General features: G+C 36.2%; 1 protein-coding gene across 10 annotated transcripts in view; it reads right to left on the bottom strand.

Moving 5' to 3' along the window:
- The window catches only part of TANC2 (tetratricopeptide repeat, ankyrin repeat and coiled-coil containing 2), a 361287-nt gene that overhangs the window by 246125 nt on the left and 89304 nt on the right, over positions 1 to 25858 (bottom strand). For all 10 annotated transcript variants that reach the window (XM_032429357.1, XM_032429360.1, XM_032429362.1 and 7 more), the window contains one exon: positions 9908 to 9979. In XM_032429357.1, coding sequence (XP_032285248.1) covers positions 9908 to 9979 — 72 coding nt within the window. The remainder of the gene's footprint in view (positions 1 to 9907; positions 9980 to 25858) is intronic.

Genomic DNA, 25858 nt, shown 5'->3' with positions numbered 1-25858 from the left:
GTGGCCCAGATGCCCAAGGTTCCTACTCTTGCTATGGCTTCTTTTCACTTAATCTTGGTAAATTCTCTATGACCATCTCACTGGGGAAAAAAAAAAAAATCAGGCCTGTTAATTGATAATTCTGCAAGATAACAGCACACTGCAGATGACAACACTACAGTCCCACTTTGTGGTAGTCTTGAAGGACATTAGTTTCCAGTGGCAGAAATTTGAACAGGGTACCTAGTTGTTTGCTTTGCCTAGGAAAAGAGATAACAGAAGAACTGACTCCTGGAGAGTATTTAATGGATATTCAGAGATTTGAAAGGAATAATAAGAAAACTAGTGACAAGGAAATCTGGGGATGAGGTATATGAATAGACCCTTTGAAAGGGCACAGAATATGGAGCAATTTATGTCCCATGTGAATACTTACCAAAGAGCAAACTGCAGAGAAGTTGCTTAACAACACAACAGATTAGATGACCTATTTGGGGGACACAGTCTTTCTACCCAGCCACTCTAACCTTGCCCAAAGGGTCCATTAACAAAGTGGCCATGGTAGCAGGGATGGAATTCATACATGGGCTCAGAGATATGGACTTCCACTCACCAAGGCCAATCTGACCATAGCCAGAGCTGAGTGTCCAACATGCCAATAGTCCATGCTTGCACTGGGGACGAGGTTGGTGGATGCCCCCAATATGGTATCATTCACGGGATGATCAGCCAGTTATCTCTCTACTCATTTCTAGCCCCAGATAATTTCCTCTTTCTTCTTAACAAATCAACTATGAATTTAAAATAAATAGTCTTTATAGTATGAAGGTTTTCAGGTAGTCTTAGTCTGCCCCCTTGTGGGAACCAGCTCTTTAATCTCTCACTAGGAATAAGACTAATAAATCCAACCTGTACCTCAAACAAAACAAAACAAAAAATGTATTTATTCAGTAATAACTTTATCCCAGCCTTTACTAACAGGTCTCTTCTTCACCCTTTGTTATTCAACTTTGTATGGCCTTTAATTAAAGATTATGAGTTTTTCAGAGGTTTTATGATTTTTATCTCTTGCCAAAAAAGATGTTTGGAAAGATACCTTTTCCAACCTTTTTAGTTGTCATGCTTTTATTCCTTTTCTTTCATAAATATGGGTAAGCAAGGAGAGGTTTCTACAATGTTTCTAGTGTTAACTAGGCCAATTATTATAATGTAAGTAGGATACTTAGTATGTTCTGACACAAAATGTGCTTGGGGTTGCAAATTCCAAGAGTTTAAGAAGTTACTAGATAAATGATTATGAATCGCTTTGAAAATCTGAATCATATATGAGGAAATGGTGAAATAAATTATGGGTTGCTTATGCTGTGAACCATTATACAGATTTTTTACAATTAGAACTTAAGTATGCTCCTGAGGGATGTTCATGCTATATTGTTAACTGCGGGATAATGAATTAAAATTGCATTTTATTTTTTAAAATCTTCAAACTAATACACACACTCACACACACCCCTACATTTGCCAATATGAGCTCAGGGAAAAAACATGAAAGGATACAGACTGAATGTAGTTAATATTGGTTACTTTAGGGTAGTGGAAGGGAAAGAAGCCTTAACATGTTATTTTTAAATATCTACATTGTTGGTAAAAAGTAATCTTTTAATTAGTAAAATTATTATAACTCACATTTAAAAAAAGCATGACTAAAATATGTAAACACATTCTGACACATCCCTAGAAGCCCAAGATAATAAATTGTTGGCTAAAAGGCCAATTTCAAGTTTAATTCTATGAAAAATGAGTGTTATACAAAGAATGATCAACATGAAGTTAAATTTCAGAATTACAGGACTAGAAATAAAGGCACTTCAGAGGGATTTATCACTTAAGTTCAGATCCTTTCTTCCAGGTCTTATCCAACCACCAACAAATTTGAATTTTAAATATCAGAACAGAAAGATTCTAAGTACATGCTACCAAAAAAGCTGATTTGAAACTTTTGGTGTAGATTAATATAAAGCCTGAAATATTTTCCTACTGAAAATAATACCTACTTCACAGCATTATTCTGAGAATTAAATGAGGATTATGTAAAAGCACCTCGCCCAGAACCTAGCACATATGTATAATTAATTTTTTTTTCCAAAGCAACCTATGTTGAAAACTAAGTGATTTTTTTTATCACAATGATAAACTACTAAAACAATAAAAGATTTTGTTCATTAGTGATCCACTATACCAGATATACTCTTACAAATGATATAAAAATGAAACACTAAATACTGAAATAATTTTCCTTATCATTTTATATAATAAAATAGTTGGTTTAATAAAGAAATTTTTGTAACTTACCAGACTGAAAAATAATTTGTGTATGTTTTAAGAGCATGAACATCGCATTTCTACTAAATATTTTACATATTAGCAAGGAAAGAAAAATAATCAGAACACGTCATATTTGACAATTTAGTGTATTATTACTCTAAATGTACCAGCATGTGCTAATCAAATAAAACTGGCTAGAGATAATGGGAATCATGCAAAGTCAAACACTGTACAGTTTCCCAGTCTTCCAGCATGAGCTGATCATGAGCATTACTACACCAATACACATTTTGTATATCAGAGCCTAATACCTGCATAATGCTATCCTTGCAAAAGTAAATAAAAATTGGGTTTCAATCATATCACATTGGTTCATGCATTTATTTAATATCTAGAACCAAGTAAGTTCTGTTGATATATGGGTGACCTCTAATGAAAAATCATTTGCTTCAGAAAATGGAGCTAGTACACCAAAACCAATTCTGATAAAGTAAATGAAATACACAACTAGAATTCCTAGAATTGATGAGCTTCCTCGGTCAATTTGATGGCCTAACTGCAAGACACCACTGTGCTAGATGCAAAGATCCTACTGTTAATGAACTCCTAAATTACCAGGAAAAATAGAGATTCAACAGACAAGACTAAATGCAATAAATAATATATCCCAATTATATACAATATGCTAGACTGGAAAGCAGAAAATAACCAACCAACCTCAGAAGTTTAACTGGCACAATCAGTTTTACAATCCTATTCCAAGAGCCTCATTTCACAAATGAATAGTCTGATAAACTACCTACATTCAACAAAAAAAAATTTTTTTTAAGATTTATTTTTTTATTTATTTGAGAGAGAGAGAGAGTGAGCGAGAGAGCACAGGAGCAGGCGCAGGGGCAGAAGCACACTCCCGGGCTGAGCAGGGAGCCCGACTCGGGGCTCAATCCCAGGACTGACCTGAGCTGAAGGCAGACACTTACCTGACTGAGGCACCCAGGCGCCCCTCAACAAAATTTCTTACACTGCCTTACTTTTTATGTTAAGTAAGAGAAGTGAATATTGGATCAATTATGTATCCTGGGCACATCCATATACCTTCCCAAGCACCCTAAGTGCTACTTGCTCATTCTTTCATTCAACAAATACTGACAAATTCATATATGCAAGTGTTCTAGGGGAAGAGTGGTGAACAAGACAGTCTCTGCTCAAATTAAACCTATTTTCTAGTAATTGAGAAAACAAAAAAAAAACAAGTAAATGGATAAATAATTATTTTCAGGTAGTGATAAATACTATGAAGGTTAGGGTTGGGTATTTGGTAGAATGGTCACAGAAGGCCTCTTTGACTTAAGCAGAAATCTACAGTACTTTATTCAAGAAAGAGCAAGTATACAGGCCTTCAAAAGAAAACACTCTTAACATGTTTAAACAAAAAGGCCAGCAGAGAGGACACAAAGTAGAAAATGGAGGGAGTAGGAGGGCACAGAGTTGGAGTACTAGGAAAAGGGCAATTCAGGGAGGGTCCTATAGGGAGTAATAAAGGCTGGAGTTTATTCTGAATGTGATAGGAGGCTACTGAGGAGTTTTATTTCAAGTCTGGGGAAATACATGATTTGATCTGTATTAATAGAGCACTGTATTAATAAAGAGCACTCTAGCTATCATATGGACAACAGACTGTAAGTTGGCAAGAATGTTAAGACACTATTATGGTAGTAAAGGAAAGAAATGAGGGTAGTTCAGACTAAAACGGCAACAACAGAGGTAGTGCGGAATGACAAAAAGTATTTTAAAAAGAAAAATTCTTAAAGCATTATAAAATAAAACAAAAAGCCAGTAATAGAGGATAAATGTTAAAAAATCCATGGATGACAGCAACTAGATGCAATTGGAGTGAGGAAATTAGAGCCCAGAGCATGTGTAGGAGGATAACTGTGAAAGATGAGTGTTTCCAGGTCTGTTTCAAGCACAGAAGCAACAGATGCAAGGAGCAGGAAGTGCCCAGGGGCAGCAATCTGAATGAGAGGAGTAGGACTGGACTCACTGCAAGGAGTCAGGCATCTCCCGTCTCCTACATTTTATAAGCAGAAGACATCATAGGTCTCTGCCCCAAGCCAGAGCAGGGAGTATGGTTATGTTTGAGTCAGAATCCACCGTACCTGAGAGACAGATCAGAGGTCAAGCTAGCTAGTTAACACACAGGAGAGAGCTATCATGCCCAAACAGATAAGACATCTCACCAGACCCCTTACCTTACTGTCTGCTAGTATCATTGGAGAAGAGATACTAAATAGAAACCGAATCCACAAGCAGGCAGGGCAGGTTATCAGGCATTATGCACCTACAGAGGCCTATCAATTGTTTAAAGTTAGTGTTTGTTCTGAACAGACTGCCATCTGTTCTGGTAAGTTGATGTTCATGGCATATTAACTGTTTAATAATTTGAATATCACCCCTCCAGACAGGCAAACACAAAATACAATAAAATGGAAGCACTCTAGTTCTGGGTTAAGATGGAATAAGTACAATCCACCTTAACTGAATGTAACTAAAACCACTGAATGTAAATGAAAACCCTGGAAAGTAGAACAGCAGTCTGAAGACTGAAAAATAAATGGTAGCAGGCAAACTGTGGAAGGAAAGCAAAATTTGAAGGACAACCAATCTGTAGGACAACGAACTCAGTGGCGCATTTCCTACTGTTTTTTATGTCCCCAAACTCCCAGCCTGATCTCAAAGGAAACCCAAATCCTGGAACAGCAGAGCAGGGATGAAAAGAAAGATGCGAAACAAGGCTTCTCTACCTGGTTAGGCAGAATGAATGAAGGATGTGAGGGGGGGGGGGGGGGAATCCTTTTGACCAGAAGAACAGAAGTATAAGGAGTATGATATAATTGAAAAGAGAAATAGATAAATCCATACTTATAACTTGAGCTTTCAATATTCCTCTCCTAGTACCTGAAAGGATGAGCAGACAGAAAATCATCAAAGGTAGAGAAGACCCGAACAACACTATCAATCAACTTGACCAGACTGATATTTATGGAACCTTCTCCACCCAAAAAGAGCAAAATACACATTCTTTTTAAGTGCATACTGAACATAAGATAGATCATTTCCTGGAGCACAAAACAAGTTTCAATAAAAAGTGATTCAACTCAAAGAAAGTGTTCTTTGACAACAACGAAATTAAATTAGAAATCAATATAAGATACATGGAAAATTTGCAAATATTTGGAAACTATACCAACACACTTCTAAATAACACATGGGTTAAAGAAGAAATCACAAGGGAAATCAGACAGTATTTCGAACTAAATGAAATCATACTCATCAAATTCTGTGAAATGCAGCTAAAGCAGTACATTGAGGGAAATTTTATAGCACTAAAATTCCTATACAGAAAAGAAAGTTCCAATCAATGACCTTAGCTTCTACCATAAGAAACTAGAAGAGGAAAAAGAAATTAAACCCAAAGCAGAAAGAAGAAAGGAAATAATAAAGAGTAAAGCAGAAATCATTGAAATGTAGAACAGGAAAGCAGCAGAGAAAATAAATGAAAACTGAAACTGATCCTTTGAGATCAATAAAATTGATATATTTCTTCCCAGAATGATCAGTTCAAAGAGAAAGAATACCCAAATTACCAACATCAGGAATGAAAGAGGTGACATCACTGAAGATCTACAGATTTTAAAAGGTTACTCAAGAAAAGATAATTCAAATAGTCATATTTTATTCAAGAAATTTAATTTGTATCTTAAAACTTTCTCATAAAGAAGATTCCAGGCCCAGATGGCTCCTCTGAGAAATTCTATCAAACATTTAAGGATGAAATAATACTAGTTCTACACAAAACATTCTAGGAAAATTGAAGTAGAGGAAATACTTCTCAACTTTCAACTTTTTCTAGGAAGCCAGCATTACTCCGGTACCAGAATCAGACAAAGACATTGTAAGGCAAGAAAACTAAAGGTCAATATCCCACTTGAACATAGATGCAAAAATAATAAAAATTATTTTAGCAAATCAAACCTATCAACTGTACAAAAAGAAGCCACATACACCAGATTTGCTCACCGGGCTTCAGAGTACTGCTTCCCAACCATAATGGTCCAAATCAAATAATGGAAATATTGGTACCACACTGGAGTAAAGTGATAAGACAGGCATAGACATCAGTTACCCCAAACCCTGCCCCAAGGACTGAGGACTTATTCTGAAGAATATCTCCTTTCCTACACATTATTTGTTTTCCCTTGAATTTAGGACTTTTTTTTTTTTTACTTATTATTTTATGTATTTATCACCAATTCAACCCTAAACCTTTTGCCAGTTGTTTAAAATTTTTCTGAAGATAATTAAATGCATCAGGTTTCTACCAATCTCATTTTCGTGAGACAACTCTTCTGGAGGCTTCTAACCTACTCCAGTCTTGTTTGGTTTTCCTCTCTCCCTGTCTTCTCATTGTCATCTTAAAGATTTCTTTACCTTTCTCCTTTGTTGAACTTCCTATTTCCTGTAACCCATTTCTTCCTTTTATTTGTGTGACTTTCTCATTTTGATGCATCATATCCTAAAAATTCCTAAGAAAGGGTACAAGGCAGGCAAAAAAAAAAAAAAAGCCCCAAACCAAAAACTTACATGTCTTAAAAGACTGTATTAGTTTCTTTTATTTCCCAAAGGATGTTAATAATGGTTCTATTATTTTTCTCTGCAAAATTTCTCCAAGTTCTCTCCAAGTTGCTTTATTCTACTTATTTTAATCTTTATCTTTCATACATTAGAGGGTTTCCTCAAATATCTAAAGTAACCCTTGGTTAGTTGCTAATATTTAAGAGAAGAGGACTAAAAGGCTGATTGAGAGCTTTGATACATAGAGCGATCTAGCTGGGCTGTTTTTTTAAGGAATCTCTGATGGCTACATTTTGTGTCTTTCTTTTTAGTCAGATTCTTCAGAAAAGACTATGCCAACCTCCTGCCTGAAATATGAAAGCCTACCTGCCAGTATCCTAGTGCCAACAGGATAAAGACAACTGGAGTCCAACTGTCCTATTTTCAGTATAGGACTGCCCTGAACTATGCCTGGTAGGTGTCTCCCAGTCTAGAATCTCTATTTTATTACAAAGAAAAAATTTCTGGGTTTTGCCAAGGGTAAGAGTGGGGAGTTGGGCACTTGCCCAGCTGACTGGTTAGCTAATTTTGAGGAAGAGGTCTCAGGAATCAAATGCTTCTTCAACTGACTTTCAGCTAATCTTCCTTTCATCTCCATGTCTACATGCCACCATTCTTGAGTTTTTTGAAGCTTCTGGAGGTTGTTTTCTTGATTTTCTCTGCTACTAAGCTTAGGGTTCAGTTTTTAATTATTCATATACTCTCCAGTTTCTAAAATTGTGTTGATGTTGGCTTTTCTCCAATCCCCCTTTACTGACTGTTTAGCAGGTTTCGGCAAGGAGCAAAAGTAGAAGTGCATGTTTATCCCATCTCTTTACTCCTGATAATACTGATGCTCATTCAGCTCATTATAGATGGCTTTGTAATTTTTATTTCTGTCTTCTGAATAAAGAGATACTACAAACAAAATCTCAGAGAAGGTAAGAAACACGCTTTAACTATTAGTTAACTCTGATGATGATGCAATTCCTGGTAATTTCTAATTGAGAACAGGTAGTTGTGTTCAAAGTCATGGAGATCACTGATTTTGCTGTTATTAGGTTCAGCTTTTGTTTTTGTTGTTTTCTTAAAGATTTTATTTATTTATTTGAGAGAGAGAGTGAGCACAAACGGGGAGGGGCAGAGAGAAAGGGAGAATCAGGCTCCCAGCTGAGCAGGAAGGCCGATGCAGGGCTCAATCCCAGGACCTCAGGATCATGACCTGAGCCAAAGGCAGGCACTTAACTGACTGAGTCACCCAGGTGCCCCTCAGCTTTTGTTATTAAAACTCAGCTACATTCAGTGATTTGAAAAATATTTTAACTGACACAGCCCAAGGGGCATAAGATAAATGAATAATCTCCCATATCTATATCTGTGACATTTAATACATATTATTATATTTAATAAAAATTAGCATAAATTTTTCTATTAATTTCTACTAATTTTATCTTTAGGGTCTTTCATACATGTGTTCATTTTCTTTCTCCCCCCCACCAAGGTTTATTGAGATATTATTGACATATATGACATTATGAAAGTTTAAGGTGTACAATGTGTTGATTTGATATACTTATATACTGTAATTCATTTTAAGTTCTTCTTTCATATAAAAATATGTTTAAGGGGAAAAAAAGAAAAATTAGACAAATTCCTGATATACCATGCATATTATTTAAGAATGAGTAACTACTAGTATAAGTTAAAATTTCCAAATCAACCTGCATATATTATTCCTCTTTTTAATCTGCAACAAATAATTTTATAAAAACAGTACAACTCTAAAACTTGGGAAGAGCAAACTTGGAGAAAAAAGGTAATAGGATTATGGAATAAACGAACCAGGAGCTTTTTTTTTTTTTTTTTTTTTATTTGAGAGAGAGAGTGAGAGAGAGAGAGAGCACAAGAGGGGGGAGTGGGAGAGGGAGAAGCAGACTCCCTGCCGAGCAGGGAGCCCGATGCGGGACTCGATCCTGGGACTCCAGGATCATGACCTGAGCCGAAGGCAGTCGCTTAACCAACTGAGCCACCCAGGCGCCCGAACCAGGAGCTTTTACAGGATAAAAAACACCATACATTTGTAAATCAAAGCTTTTTTTTATTTATAAGTAAACATTCTCTAAGAATCATACATCAGTCAAAATGACTGCCTGAAATTTTGTAATATATTCATCAATTTGGGTTCTCAATCCATTCTCTTAGAGATCATTTCATTCATTCAGCAATATTTATTTGTAACTACTATGTGCCTGGTACACTGGAAATACAGCAATAAACAGAACAGACAAAAATCTCTATAATCATGAAACATTCATTCTAGTTTTGGAGAAAATAAATACAAAGGTGATAAGTACTATGAAGAAAAAGGAATGTGGAGGCACTAGTCATACAATTTTAAATAAGTTAATTAGGGAAGGCCTATCTGAAGATTTCACTGATACAGGATGTTTTTTACCTAGTTTGGAAGTTGTCACTTCAAAAAACCAGTCTACAGCATATAATAAATTTTCAACAGAAAAGGAAAATAATTCGTAAGATCCTAATTTAAAATAGCAATTATAAACAAAAACCATTTCTTCTGAGAGAGATAAGGCAACAAATACTGTACTGATTAAATTTTTAAAAGCCAGTGTGCTAATACAAATGTTACTGTTAAAAATTTACTTTAGGTGATATTCCAAAAGTGATATCCAGATATATATCACAATGCTCCAAAATTACTTAAAATCTTATTAAGGTATTACCATTTAAAAAAATGACATGAGAAAATTTTTCATTTTATCTTGAATAAATGATATCATAGAACTTTTAGATTACAACATTTAAAGCTCTAAAGGAGAAACTAGAATATCTAAACTAGACCCAGAGAAAACCCCAAACCTCAGAGTTAGTACTAGAAAGGAATAGCTGATATCTTTTCAATTTAATAATAAATTTAATGAAAGCTTACCTTGCCCAGAGCGGCTTTGGCGAGAGTCTACACTTGACTGTCTTCGATCCGGTGGTTCCTCGCTCCCTCCATCTATATAAAAGTAGAAAGGGCATAAGCAAATAGATAATGGAATTGATGTAGTATCTTTTACGGTGCCATCTGCATCTTAAAACTACAATATCTAGGGGCACTTGGCTCAGTCAGTTATGTGTCCAACTCCTGATTTCAGCTCAGGTCATGATCTCAGGGTTGCAGGGTTGTGAGATCAAACCCAGCATCGGGTTCTGCGCTTAGCGGGGAGTCTGCTTGGATTCTCTCTCTCCCTCTCCCTCTGCCCCTCCAACCCCATACATGCTCTCTCTCCCCTTCTCTCTAAAATAAATAAATAAATCTTTTTAAAAAACTATAATATCTAGCATTTGTTCTCATTTCTTATAATCTCAATCATTGAAATATTTGAGGACTTTTTCCTATATAAATCAAAGGTTCTTACCCGTATTTTTGTGAGGACAGTTTACACTCCCCTCTGGAAGTGTAAAGAAAGTCAAGCAGTTCTTTCCCTATCCCCATACATATACACTCTACTTCACATGTAATGAATAATGTTATCAACTCTGAAGTTCACTCACAGATCCCAGTATCGAAGCCTTGATTTAAAGATTTAAAGCAATGTCTAAATTAATTACAGCTGCTTATTTGTTTAAAGTATGTCAAATAATCCCTTGGGCTATATGTTTTACTAATAAAAATTACATTTATATGTCTCATGAGATATAATAAGAAAATTATATAATACATGAAAGAGCAATATAAATCAGAATTAGAAAAACTCAGAAATGAGGAAACAGAAACCAAGACAGAACTAGAAATAAAACAAAAATAATTTCAGTACTGAAGACTGAACTATAAGAAAACAAACATAAATAAACATAACAAAAGATCTTAAAAGAAACAGAAAGTTGGGGCACCTGGGTGGCTCAGTTGGTTGAGCGCTGACTCTTGATTTCAGTTCAGGTCATGATCTCAGGGTGGGATCAAGCCCAGTGGAGAGTCTGCTCTCCCTGGTCATGAGATCACAATGATGTTTAAAAAACAACACTACACTAAACTAGTCACCTTCTGAGGATGACAGGAATCCAGTTCATTATCTTGAAATCTGGGAAAAAGGAAAGAACTATGCAATTCATCCTACATTTCCTATATAAATTGTACTGGTACCCAAAGAATATAAGAGAGATCTTCTATAAAATCATTCCAGATAATAAATGGGAACCAAAAGAAAAAATCAGAATATCACCATTTCATAATGAATTAATAGCTCCAGAGGCACTGAGCATCAATGACTAATAACATTAAAAAAGAGTAAAAACCAGACATTATATGCCTCTTGGTGACAGGAGCACAACCATAGTTTTCGATCAGACCTGAGTCTGGTCAAACCTCTGAATCTAGCTGTCAGTATTCGGGAAAAACAAAAGACAGAAGAAAATGTTGAATTGTTCCTGGGCACACAATCAACAAAATTCAGACTGTGGGAAATTATACAGGTCAAATAACTTATGTCTTTCAACAGATTAAACAAAAGAGAAAGATAAAGTATTATGCAGTCCTAAATTATTGTGGAATAAACATTCATTTTTTAAAAAATTTTTATTTATTTGACACAGAGAGAAAGCACAAGCAGGGGGAGAGGGAGGCAGAGGAAGAGGGAGAAGCAGGCTCCCCGCTGAGCAGGGAGCCCAATGTAGGACTCGATCCCAGCACCCTGGAATCACGACCTGAGCCGAAGGCAGCCACTTAACCAACTGAGCCACCCAGGCGCCCCAACATGGATTTTATCAAAATACAAAACTATACCAGAAATCTATGGCATCTTAAATAGGATGTGTAAATACAGTACTAGTCAATTTTTCATCCTAGTAATTATTTAATTTTTTTATGCAAGTATCTTTCTTCTCCTTTACTTGTAAATCAATTACAATAAGCAACATTCATATTCAGGCAGGTCTTAAATTTTCATCTTTCTGATTTTTCTATGTGGATAAAATTTCATATATATAATTTGTTTTAACATCAAAACATGCCCTTAGGGGCGCCTGGGTGGCTCAGTCGTTAAATGTCTGCCTTCGGCTCAGGTCATGATCCCAGGGTCCTGGGACAGAGCCCCGCATCGGGCTCTCTGCTCGGCGGGAAGCCTGCTTTTCCCTCTCCCACTCCCCCTGCTTGTGTTCCCTCTCTCGTTGTCTCTCTCCCTGTCAAATAAATAAATTTAAAAAAAAATCTTTAAAAAAAAAACAAACATGCTCTTAAAGTATGTGAGAAGTAATATGAATAAAATATAGACATTGCCCCTCATCAGCGCTGTCTTCCTAAACAATAAGAGGTAAAAAATAAAAAAAACTAGGCTTCAAATAGTATTAAATTTGCATCATCTGTGGAATGTTAGGATATCAATAAAACAACCCACAGGAAAAATACAGGCAAGAAATGGCTTAAGACATAGTTTTGAGTCAGCAAACCAGCGAATAATAAGACAAAAAAATCAATTTTGATATCTAAAATGTTTTAACTGCCTAAATTTTCAAAATTAAATCAGAAATACATTGCAGTAAATTTGAGCAATTCAATCCTCTAAGACTGAAACCCTATAACCAACCACGTCTTACTCCAGTGTAGACCGAGCATAAGAATTGAGATTAACTCTCAGGTAAAAGTAAAGATTTTTTAAGAAGAATAAACTCACCACTTCCCCAAGATGATGTAGGAAAAAATTTCAACCTCTTTAAAACTGTTTGTGGTGTGCTTATGGAACCAATAATCCATTATCCAAAATAAGAAGACTACAATGACATACAGTACTTTAAATGTTTTTGCTTTGCTTAACACACAATTCCTTCAGTACAGATAAGACCTCCCACATGGGACACTTACATCTACATTTATGGACAAAACAGAAGACCTTCAGTCTTCAAGCAAGTCAAGTTATTTGCATAAGACTGATTACCTCATCCCAGAGTGTAGAAGGTAGGACTGGGCTGCGTCTATGAAGTAAGAATTTACTCATCAAACTTGAGTTAAAGACTTACTTCAGATATACTGTGAACTTTGCAGAGGAAAACCCCGTTTTAACAGATACAGAAGTAAAAAGACCTGACTGTTCAACTCAAGTGCTAGCTTTTAAAACCAGAGCTTAGGTTTCCTGGATTTGAGATAATCAGCAGAGAACATTTGTTTTTTTATCTGCACACTGAGTTAAATCCAGCAAGTAATATAAAACAATATACTTTTAATACTGAGAAACATGAATAGATTTCCAATTCCCATTATTTCAAAGGGGAAAAATGTCACTGGAGAGTTTATCTCAAAGGGTAAATAGCTTTCAATTGAGGTGTATTAAAGCACTAAAATAGGCCTGGTAAAGAAATACCATCCATATAGGGATATTCAGTATGTAGTGATTTCTATGAAGGAACTTAAGTTAGAGAAAGTCTAATAAGAAAGTGCCTGAACAATTCCAAGAAAAATATTTTCTTTCCTGTAAGAAGGGGATACTTCAAATGATTCTTCTTTTCAACCTAGGATCAAAATATTAGAGTTGAAAAATTAACAATTTAAGTAACCTTGAATTTGGTAAGCCAAGCTCATCTTTAGTGTTCTCAGCTAAATATGGTGCTACAATCAATAACAGATTAGCTTTTATGAATAAAAATTTTGAAGTTGGTTGTTTTCAATCCTTCTTTGGTAACTTAAATATACGACCCTAATAGAAGGCATGGGAGGGGTATTAAAACTGAATAGAATACAATACAAATAGATTAAAGTTTTACTATTCAAGTATAAACTCTGGTCCCTTTCACTAATCAGGCATGAATCTGTAAGAATTGTATACACTTAACGCCAACAAAGGCAGACATGAACTGAAAGGTATGAATGGAATTTTTTTAAAGTGCAAAAGGAAGGACCAGGAACATAAGCTAGATTTATTTATTAGCCAAATGTCACTTATGAATAGGTACATCGATAAGATGCGCCCTGGTGACATAAGCGCTTCCATAACCAGAAAAGATGAAAAGCAGCTCATCTGTTTGGAGTAGAAAAGAGAAAAAGGAACCACAATTTATTTGTTCCATTACCTATTCTCTGCTGGGTGCAGTACCAGAAAGATCTTTACAACATTATCTCATTCAATACTAATAACAATTCCATGAAACAAGTATTATGCCCATTTTAAATGTAAGACTGAGATTCAGGGAAGTAAAGTGACTTCCCCCAAATCACACTGCAATCCTAAAATTCAAATCATCTGGTTTCAAAAATCTCCGCTGCTCTCTTCTATAACAAAGAAGTCATTAAGGTGGTGGTGGGGGGTCATGAAGGGGAAAGAGAGCAGAAGTGGACAGAAATCAATTCAGAGGCTACTGCAAAAATCCAGAAGAAGAATGAACACTTGGATGAAGGGCGCAGTGGAGGTAGGAGAAGAGATCAGATTCTGGATACATTTTGAAGGTACAGCAGAATCTGCTGTCAGAAGAGAAAAATAAAGAAATAATCAAGGGTAATTCTAATATTTGGGGCCCAAACAATGGATCTGCAATTTACTGAGATACGAAAGACTGTGAAAGAATAGGTTTGAGGATGAAGAGAGCATTTGGAGCTCAGTTTTGGACATACTAAGCTTAAGGTACAACCAGTGGAGCTAAGTAAGAATAGTTTTTACAGTTTTTATATTTTTAAATGACTGAAAATTAAAAGTAATATTTTATGACATAAAAAGTATATGAAACGCAAATTTGAATATCCACAAAGTTTTCTTAGCACACAGTCATGATCACTCATTGACATACAGTTGATGACTGCTTTTACACTACAATGACAGTGCAGTAGTTGCAAACTCTATGACCTACGACACCTAACATATTTACTATCTAGCCCTTTACAGAAAAAGTTTGCTAACCCCTAGTATAAGCAATTCTGAGACAAATATTCTATTACCTGCAACCATTCCCCTATACTTGGGCAGCACCAAACTACTTGATGATATTCAAAGAGGAAATGCATTGTAAGGCTTCCATCAACTTATTCACACTTTTTCCTCTACATAAAATGCAGTTGCCTCTATTTAACAATATAAGGAAATTGTATCCAACACATATTAATGGGGCTTAGTGTCTAGCACAACTAAGCTGGACTCAATCTTTGAACTACTATTATTTATATGACCTTAGGAAATTTAATTAACTTCTCTGAACCTCAATTTCTTTATCTGTGAAGCTGATATTAGTAATACCTATGGAGTTGTGGTAAAAAACAAATGTAGTAATGTATATAAAACACAGCATGCCATCTGGCACTAAGTAAACACTTATTAAATGATAATTGGAATCTTCATCTATCATCGTCATGATCAATAACAACATCTTTTCACCAAAAGATGGCTTATCTTTTATATTCCTTACCTTCTCTGTAAGATTTTCGGGAGACTCCCATTAAGAATTAATTGTTCCCTCTTCTGTGCTTCTATAGCACACTATACAGAGCTGTTTCATAGCACTGACACATTGCATAATGATTAATTATTTACATGACTATCTTTGGACTAAAGTTCAAAGTGTGCCTTTGAAAGCCTTTTTCATCTTGATATTTTCAGTGCCAACTTAGGATCTAGGATGGCATGGGTATTCTCAAAAAAAAAAAAAAATCGTTGAATTAATTTTGTCAAGGGCCAGATCTAAAATTAATGCATTCATAAAACCAAACCAAGTTCAAGGAAAAAATAAGTGGTACTGATGAGGTTTGAGACACAGTTTAAGAAGTTCAATGTTTTCCTTTTCTTATCCAAACTATTACTATGAAAAGAAGAGTGGCATTATTCTAAAGCACAAAGACCTTATCCTCCACATGAATCTCAAAGATCTTAATTATCAATAAGAATTTTCATAGGTAAGCCCAGACCCCCTAAAAGTGATTTAGTTTTTTTTTTTTTTTAAGCTTTTATTTATTCATTTGAGACACAGAGATAGAGAGAGAGACAGAGCATGAGCAGGGGGCGAGATAGAGGGAGAGGGAGAAGCAGGCTCCCCGCTGAGCCAGGAGCCTGATATGGGGCTCGATCCCAGGACCCTGGGATCAGGACCTGAGCCGAAGGCAGACGCTTAACGACTGAGCCACCCAGGCGCCCCCAAAGTGATTTAGTTCTTAAGAAAACATCTATAGTGTCTCTTCCTCTAAAGAAAAAAAGGAAGCATTCTATTCCCAAAAAAGTATTTAACATAATGCCATCAATACTATAGTTAACACTTTTCACAGATTTTCATAGATCTAGTTTCTACACTCTAAATCTAAATATGAAAAATAACTTCCCTATGATGAGTTATCGACTTACATTTGCCTAAGGTATCCCAGAAAGTCTGATCTGTAGCTCAAGAAAAGTTCTAAACACAGAATGGTTTGATTCTCATGATGGAGCTATGCATCAATGATGATGAGTAATAAAAGGAAAACAAAGGAGACTTGCTAATTGTAAATGGAGCAATCACCAGTAATAATGTCAGTATTTTAAAACTTGATGACTGGGCTTTCAAGGTGCACAACGAATATATAAAATGTCAAGCCTAACACGAAATTAAATAGAGCAACTGTCAAAAATAAAGGTATCTACAATTATGTATTTTTCTTGTTTTTTATTAATAAACTTTTTATTTTAGAATAGTTTTAGATTTACAGAAAAGTTGCTGAGATAGTACAGGGAGATCCCATAAACCCTACACCTGGTTTCCCACTTAGATTAGTCATTTGCCAAAACTAATGAATCAATATTGATACATTATTATTAACTAAAGTCCACACTTAGATTTCCTTAGTTTTTATTTAATGTCTATTTTCCATTCCATGATATCATATTATGTTTAGTCATCATGTATTCTTAGACTCCTTAGACTAGTTTCTCAGGAACTTTTGTTGCTTTTGGTGACTTTGACAGTTTTGAGGAGTACTGGTCAGGAATTTTATAGAATGCCCTCAGCTGGGGTTTGTCTGATGTTTTTCTCATGATTAGACTTGGGATATAGGTTGAGAGGAGGAAGACCACAGAGGCAAATTGCTCCTTCATCATTTAATTTCTAGAATGCATACTATCAATATATTGAAACTAAATAAATAGGTATACATGTTTACATACCCTACATAACTGAAAAAGAAAACTGAAGCTCTAGCTTCTTCAGCTGTGCCAACATTAATGAAAACAGACATTATCTATTTGGTTCTTACTATGTGTCAGACACTGTGCCAAATGTCTTACAAATTTATGTCATTCAATTCTCAATAAAACCTTAGGATATAAATACCATTTTTCTTTTTGCTAGATCAGGAAATAGGAATTGAGATTTCAGGCAAACATGGCCACGGCTGTACCAGGATCCAGGATCTGAAACTTGGCCTAAATTCTAAAGCCTGTTCTCTTCTCCACCATTCTCTGTCTATACATAAATATATCATGACATGTTAGAGAGCTCAACAGTGCAGTTGGTAGGAGACCAAAAAAAGAAAAATAATATTCCAAGGTGAATTTGAAATAATCTCTGATTTCAAACTTCTTCCCCTCAAATCGGGTACTTAGGGTGGCTCACTTGAATTCTTCAGTTTAACAGTTTGCTTGGAGTTGTTAGTAAGCATAGATATCTCTACAGATAAGCACTTCTTAGATTCACAGAATGATAGAGCTAAGAAGGAATTTTGAATTTCTTTATTTTTGTCAATTGATGCTTTTTAGACATTCTGTGAGGGTGAAGCTTTGGAAAAAAAAAAAAAACAGTCCAGCACAGCAACTTAACAGTTAAAAATATAACTGAATGTCAACAACAGGTATATATATACACATACACATATTTACTTTATTTATTTTTGGTGTTTTTATCTGTTGAAACTGGATGCTGAGAAGGATACATATGAGTCTCAATCTTGGCCACATACCAGACTGATCTAAAAATCCAGGGATTTAAAAAAATCCTTATGCTCAAGCTACCCCCCATATCAATGAAATGAGAATACTGAGAGGAAGACCCGAGCATAACTGGTTCTTTAAAACTCCCTGGATGATTCAGCATGCAGCCAAAGTTGAAAAATATTCGTAGAGATTAAGTGGTGCTTTGATACAGAAATGAACTGGATCCACCTGCAAGTTTCCAGTGCTAACCGAGAGATGCTATAGGTAAGAAATACTAATTGTACTGAAGAATATGATCTCTAAATTGAGGATGAAAGTTACATTCGTATGTTCACTCCCTGTTTATTACTGACTTTGGTGACTTGGGGAGTTTATGGACTAAACCAGGATAATATTGTATAATTTGAATAAGGTTTTAACATATAGTTAACTAGACTAAATTTACTCTTTTGAGCTGGGTTTGTGAAGTTACACTACCAAGATGATTTTGTCACCTAGATGTAAAGCTTCCTAAGATTCTGAAAACTAGAATAGCCTCTGCTTCTTCGCATTAACCTGGTCTCGGGAAAGCCACAGCTCCTGAAGCATGAGAAGGGATGTTCAGGAATAGTGCCAGATTTTATTTATAAAACAGACAGGAATAAAAGAACATTGTGCACTTAGGAAAATCCAAAGAGTCTGGTATACTGGAGCACAGAAAGTATGGGGAAGAGGCAGGATATCAAAGTAGAAAAGTTGGCAGAAGCATCATCACAAAAGGCATAATCATTATTCATGATTAGACTTCATCCTCTAAGTGTGGGGAAGAAAATGAAGGACAGTGAGCAGGAGAGTAGCATGATCTGAACAGTGTTTTCAAAAGACAAGTTTGGTGAGCTTATACAGATGGCACTGCAGGGTCAGAGAAGCAAAGAGATCACTGCAATAAGCCCAGAGGAAAGGAAAGCCTGACTAAACGCATTAACACTGAGAACACAGAAGAAAGGGTAGGTTCGTGGCATATTTAGGACTAAGAACCCCAAAGACTTTGTATCCTTTTGAAAGAGGTGTCCTAATCACTATCACCAGTTTTTTTTCCCCTTTCTTCCTTCAATCTAATCTCATCAGGCTTTCACCCACGCTGCTGCAGCAAATCCACATTTACCAAGATCTCCTACAAAGTCCACAGCTAACTCCAGTGGTCAGTTCTGTTTTCTTATTTCTTGCCTTATTATAACAACATTTGATGCAGTTCACCATTCTCTTTTCCTTGAAGCTTTCTCTTCACTTAACTTTCTTTTCCACCCTTTCCTACCTCTGTGGCTCCCCCTCAGTCTCCCTGGCTTGTTCTGTCTCTGCTCCCCAATCCCTACATGGCCCAGTGCCGCAGGGCTCACTTCTCTAATCTGTACTCTCCCCTATGTACACTCCTTTGTTTATCTCAAACAGACTCATGACTTTATGTTTCATCTAGATGCTGACAGTTCCCAAATTTGTATGTCCAGCCTGAACCTTGTTTGTGAACGAGCTCAGTACTTCTGGAATTGCCCACCCTAGATCTCTACTTTGAACATCAATCGGGCATCTCAAAATCTGATGCAGCCTCACATTCCCCCTCTCACAGTCTTCCTTCTATCTGCGAACAGCATCTCCATTCTTTTAGGTGCTCAAGTCAAAAACCTGGGAGTTATCCTTAACCCCTCTCTTTGTCTCACACTGCACATGCATTCCAACAGTAAACTCTGTCAGCTGTACCTTCATAATATATCCAAACTACTTCTCACCCTTTGCTCCTGCCACCCTGGTCCCAGCCACCTTCGTCTATGACCTGGTTTCTCTGCTTCTGCCCCAGCCTGGCTTCAGTTTATTCTCAACACAGCAATCAGAATGGTTCTGTTAAAACACAAATCACATCAAGACACTCCTCTCCTCAAGGATTCCCCATCTTAGTAAAAGGCAAAGTACTTAGATCAAGGCGCTACACAATATGGCCCCCATTACCTCTCTGACTTCATGTCCTACTACTCTCGCCTATGACTTCACTGAAGCATACTGGTTCCCTTAGCGCTTTAAACATGCCAAAGAGGGGCGCCTGGGTGGCTCAGTCAGCTAAGCGTCTGCCTTCTGCTCAGGTCATGATCCCAGAGTCCTATCCTAGGATCGAGCCCCGCGGCGGGCTCCCTGCTCAGCAGGGAGTCTGCTTCTCCCTCTCCCTCTGCCCCTACCCATGTCCGTGCTCCTTCTCTCTCGCTCACTGTCAAATAAATAAATAAAATCTTTAAAAAATAAAAATAAAAAATAAACACAACAAAGATGTACCCGTATCAAGGCATCTGCCTAGAATATTTCTCTCTCAGATATCAGTATGGCCTCTTCTTTCATTTCCTTCAGATAGGTATCTAAGTGTCCCCTCAACAACCATCTTCCCTCAGCACCCTATCTAAAATCGTACCCCCACAGGCACCAGATTTACATAAACATACTTTTTTCTCCCTTCCCTGCTTCTTGTTTCTCCTTGGTAGTTACCACTAACAGATTCTATATTCTACTTATTTAATTTTAGCCATCTCCTCTACTAGAATGTAAGTTCCATGAGGGCAAATAATTTTGTATTCACTGTTCTATCCTCCATGCCTAGAGCAATAGCTGATATCTGAAATAATTTGCGTGAGTGAAATGAGTGAAAGAAGGGAATTCTGGATGCCTTAGAATTCTTGATTTGGGAATTTCACTGGACTTATTATAATTCCATTAACCAAAATAAAGCACAGAAGATGGGAGACTGGGGAGGAGAAATAATAAGTCACTTTAACCAAGGATTTAATTTACAGTCAATTTAATCTTAACCTCTATGTAGTGCCTCATCAATTCTAGATCTAGGACTAGAAGGAGGGAAACATGAACAGCCAGAAGTGAAATTATTTAATCCCTCGATTTTTTTTTTTTTAAAACCAAACAGGTAATTCTCAAACAGGAGCTCTGTAATGATTCTCAATTCTCAACACAACTGTTTATGTTTTACTTTTAAATACATTATTCTAATGTAAAAAGAGCTCCTTTTACTCATCTATTTGTGTAAAAATTGGAGCAGTCCATCTACTAATTAATTGCCTTTTTGAAATCTCTACCTGAATGTCTTATATATACCTCAAACTCAAAATATCCAAACAGGAAATTCTCACCTTCTCCACACCCCTTCAAACCTGACACTCTATCAGAGCTCCCCATCTCAATGAATTCATCATCAAATATTGTTGATTCTCCTTCCTAATGTCCCTTGAGTCCATACCTAACCTGTCTCCAATTCCTGTATCCATTCTCTTCTAAATGTTTATCCACAAAATGGCCGAATAATCATTTAGAAATGCAGATGTAATAGTTTTCCCATTTAATGTTTAAAATGTTAAAGTGATCCCCATTAGAACAGATACAAATTCTTAACATGGTCTATAAGATTCTACTTTTCCAGCTTAATTTCTAATTAGATCTCCCTTTGTTTTCCTAATATTGGCTTTTGTTCAGTTTCTGATCTCTACCCTCAAGATATCTAGAGTAGAAACCTGAGAAACAACTACTATATACCTGGGGAGTCAGGATAAAGTGGTTTTGACCCCAAATTCCTGCCTTTGTATATGAGGATAAGTAAGTTTCAAAAGCACTAGTTATAGAAAATTTTTATTTTATGTCATATGTTCATAATAAAATAAACCCTTAAATTTATTCCTCTTATACCTTAAAAAGACAGAATGATAGCTACTGACAGATTAAAAATCAAATCTCCCCCTCTCCCACCTCAACCCCCCAAAAAGGCACATCTTTCCGTTTTGACTGATAAGTATATTTAAATGGACTTGACACTCACTGAAAAACCAAAATAAATAAAAAGCCAAAATATATATATATAATCTAACTATGCCTTAATTTTTTTCACAAATAAATTATACTTTATTTATCCCATATGCCTATATTATTAGATAATGATGGCAATGAATATAAAAATTTAAGATCAAAATGTTTTAAGGAAAATGGTTTTTTAAAGGAAAAACCTTGGTATATGTAATATACCAAATTCAGAACAATATTCCCTTCTCTAAACTTGTCATTAGTAAGGTCCTTACTCCTGAGCACTACTATTTTGTATTTTTCTCCTAAGTAACTAGGAAACATAAATACAACAATGATTAAGTGGTTGAATAACAGGAATCATTAGGATCTAGTAGAATACAGAAATATTTAATTAGGGCACCTGGGTGGCTTGATCGATTGAGCATCCAACTCTTGACTTCAGCTCAGGTCTGGCTCTCAGGGTCGTGCAATCGAGGGGAGTCTGCTTGGGATTCTCTCTCTCCCTCTCCCTAGGTCCTTCCCCCACCCCCCCACCCCCGGCTTACATGTGTTCTCTCTCTAAAAGAAATAATTTTTTTTTAAAAAAAGAAATATTTAAACCAAAAATAAGGAAGTAACTGAATAAAGAATCAAGAAAACAGACTCATATTTAAATAAAGGCACTTCATATATGAGAAAATAGCATTGTAAAGCACTGGGGAAAGGAAAGGCTATTCAACAACAAATAGGGTACAAAAACTAACTTTTTTCATATGAGAAAAAACAGCTAGATCCCTTTGTCATACCTCAATCTAATTACTAAAAAATTAAGGGGAAAAAGAAAAAAATCAAAATGTAAAAAATCTGAAAATGAAAAATTAAAACTTCAATCCTTAATTTTTTTTTTCTGAAACAACATGGGGGAATTAAGAATGATAAAAATGAATAAATTAAAATTTAAAACTTATATTCAACAGAGGTTTAGAGTTTTAGACTTATAACCAAAAGCAAAGTTTTAAGACAGACAGACTAAAAAAAGATATCTACAATAAATGTCACAGACTAAGGATCCATCTACAACAGGGATCTATGAACTTCTGTAAAGAGAATAAATACTTTAGGCTTTGCAGACCATACGTTCTCTGTTGCAACTACTTAACTCTACCATCGTAGCACAAAAGCAGCCACAGACAATATGTAAATAAACAAGTGTGGCTGTATTCCAATAAAACTTTCTTTATGGACACTGAAACATATAATTTTTACATATTATAATATTTTTTTCTGAATCATAAAATAATTGTAAACACTATCCTTCACTCACAGTCTGCACAAGAACAGGTGGTCAACTGGACTTGACCCTGTCTAGAATATATAAAGAATATCCATAAATCAATAAGACAAAGATAAATAAATCCAAGCAAAAAAATGCACAAAGAATATAAGGAAGCGATTAACAAAAGAGGTCATCTGAAGGGCCAAAACACATCAAAGGATATTTGGCTTCACTAGAAATTAAGGAAACAGAAATTAAATCAGTAGGATATTACCTTTCATGTACCAGATTAGGGAAAAAGAAGTCTGACCATATGAATGTTGGCAAGGATACTGCAAAACAGGAACCGTCAAACATTGCTGAGAAGACTATAAGCTGGTACAGTGACAAAGCACAAAAATTATCTAGTAAAAGTGAAATGCAAATCACCTACATCCTGGCAATTCCATTTCCAGGTATAGCCCCTAGAAAGACTGATATGTGTGTGAGGATATTCACTGCAGCATTACTTGTAATAACACAGAACAAAACAAACACTGAAATAAACTCAGATTTCTACTAGGACAGAAATGAATAAAAGAAATGTGCTCATAGACAGAATGGGAGAATATATTTGCAAATGACATATCAGATAAAGGGCTAGTATCCAAAATCTATAAAGAACTTATCAAACTCAACACCCAAAGAACAAAGAATCCAATCAAGAAATGGGCAGAAGACATAAACAGACATTTTTCCAAAGACATCCAAATGGCCAACAGACACATGAAAAAGTGCTCAACATCGCTTGGCATCAGGGAAATCCAAATCAAAACCTCAATGAGATACCACCTCACACCAGTCAGAATGGCTAAAATTAACAAGTCAGGAAACAACAGATGTTGGCGGGGATGCAGAGAAAGGGGAACCCTCCTACACTGTTGGTGGGAATGCAAGCTGGTGCAGCCACTCTGGAAAACAGTATGGAGTTCCTCAAAAAGTTGAAAATAGAGCTACCATATGATCCAGCAATTGTACTACTGGGTATTTAACCCAAAGATACAAATGTAGGGATCCGAAGGGGTACGTGCACCCCGATGTTTATAGCAGCAATGTCCACAATAGCCAAACTGTGGAAAGAGCCAAGATGTCCATCGACAGATGAAAGGATAAAGAAGATGTGGTATATATATACAATGGAATATTATGCAGCCATCAAAAGGAATGAGATCTTGCCATTTGCAACAACGTGGATGGAACTGGAGGGTGTTATGCTGAGCGAAATAAGTCAATCAGAGAAAGACATGTATCATATGACCTCACTGATATGAGGAATTCTTAATCTCAGGAAACAAACAGGGTTGCTGGAGTGGGGGGTGGGGTGGGAGGGATGGGGTGGCTGGGTATGTGCTATGGTGAGCGCTGTGAATTGTGCAAGACTGTTGAATCACAGATCTGTACCTCTGAAACAAATAATGCAATATATGTTAAGAAAAAAAAAGAAGAAGAAGATAGCAGGAGGGGAAGAATGAAGGGGGGAGACATCGGAGGGGGAGACGAACCATGAGAGACGATGGACTCTGAAAAACAAACTGAGGGTTCTAGAGGGGAGGGGGGTGGGGGATGGGTTAGCCTGGTGATGGGTATTAAAGAGGGCACGTTCTGCATGGAGCACTGGGTGTTATGCACAAACAATGAATCATGGAACACTACATCAAAAACTAATGATGTAGGGGCGCCTGGGTGGCTCAGTCGTTAAGCGTCTGCCTTCGGCTCAGGTCATGATCCCAGGGTCCTGGGATCGAGCCCCGCATCGGGCTCCCTGCTCCGCGGGAAGCCTGCTTCTCCCTCTCCCTCTGCCTCTCCCCCTGCTTGTGTTCCCTCTCTCGCTGTCTCTCCCTCTGTCGAATAAATAAATAAAAAAATCTTTAAAAAAAAAAAAAAAAAAAACTAATGATGTAATGTATGGTGATTAACATAACAATAAAAAATTAAAAAAAAAAAGAAATGTGCTCATAAAGTTGAATACTACACAAGACATACAAAAAAGTAAACCAAATCCATATATACCAACAAGAGCAAAATAAGCAAGATGCAGAATTCCACAGAGAGAACGATTTAGAGAGAGAACCATTTAGAAAATTTTAGGAAACAGACAATACTAAAAATTGTTCATGGATACATTTATATTAGGATTTTTCATCTCTGATAAAGGAGATCCAATCAACTCCTGTATTTTTTTTTAACCGAATTCTATATCTGTATATATGAGTCTGCGTATGATCTACGTATGTGTGCATCTGTTAGGATATGGTTATAGCAATGAGAACTAGTGAAAAGACATCCATATTTTATTTTGAAAGTTCTAGGAATTTACATTTATGAAAATGCATTATTGCAGCAAAACAGAGAATGGACTAAAGGGTACTGAAACTGGAGACGTAATAATTTAAGTGGAAAAAGAGGAAATCCTAAATTAGGAAGTGAGAATGGAAGAGGACAAGAGAAAACAAAGTTGAGAAGCATTCAGAAGTTCTGATCAACTGCCCACGATGACGGGTTAGATGTCAGCAGCCATTTTGGGAGAGCAGAGCTTCCTGTATTTTCCAACTGCTTCCTGAATACACCTGCTATGGGCTTTTAAGTAGCTTTTAGAAATGACATCTACATTAGCTGATGATGATAATGGGCCATCCACTATAGCTAAGTGATAGAAAAGGTTTTTAGAAAACAAAATATCAGTTAAAGCAATTTTGAAAGAGAGGTAGCAGAAAGGTTTTCTCCGCTCTGCAGTTTCTGCCAGATTATATGCACACTGTGTCCTCCTGAGGGCTGGGGATCCTGTTGAATACTAACACCTCAATCTTCAGTTACTGGAGGAAGAGACGATAAAAGGCTTCAGGACCACATTAAGTACAAAGCCTGGCTCCAACACTTACTGTATGACTTTGGCCAAGTCACTGAACTT

Source organism: Phoca vitulina, unplaced genomic scaffold, assembly GCF_004348235.1.
Source record: "Phoca vitulina isolate PV1807 unplaced genomic scaffold, GSC_HSeal_1.0 scaffold41, whole genome shotgun sequence".
NCBI classification, from domain to species: Eukaryota; Metazoa; Chordata; class Mammalia; order Carnivora; family Phocidae; genus Phoca; species Phoca vitulina.
The sequence above is the reverse complement of the archived record's forward strand: the minus strand, read 5'-3'. Positions and strand labels throughout refer to the sequence as shown.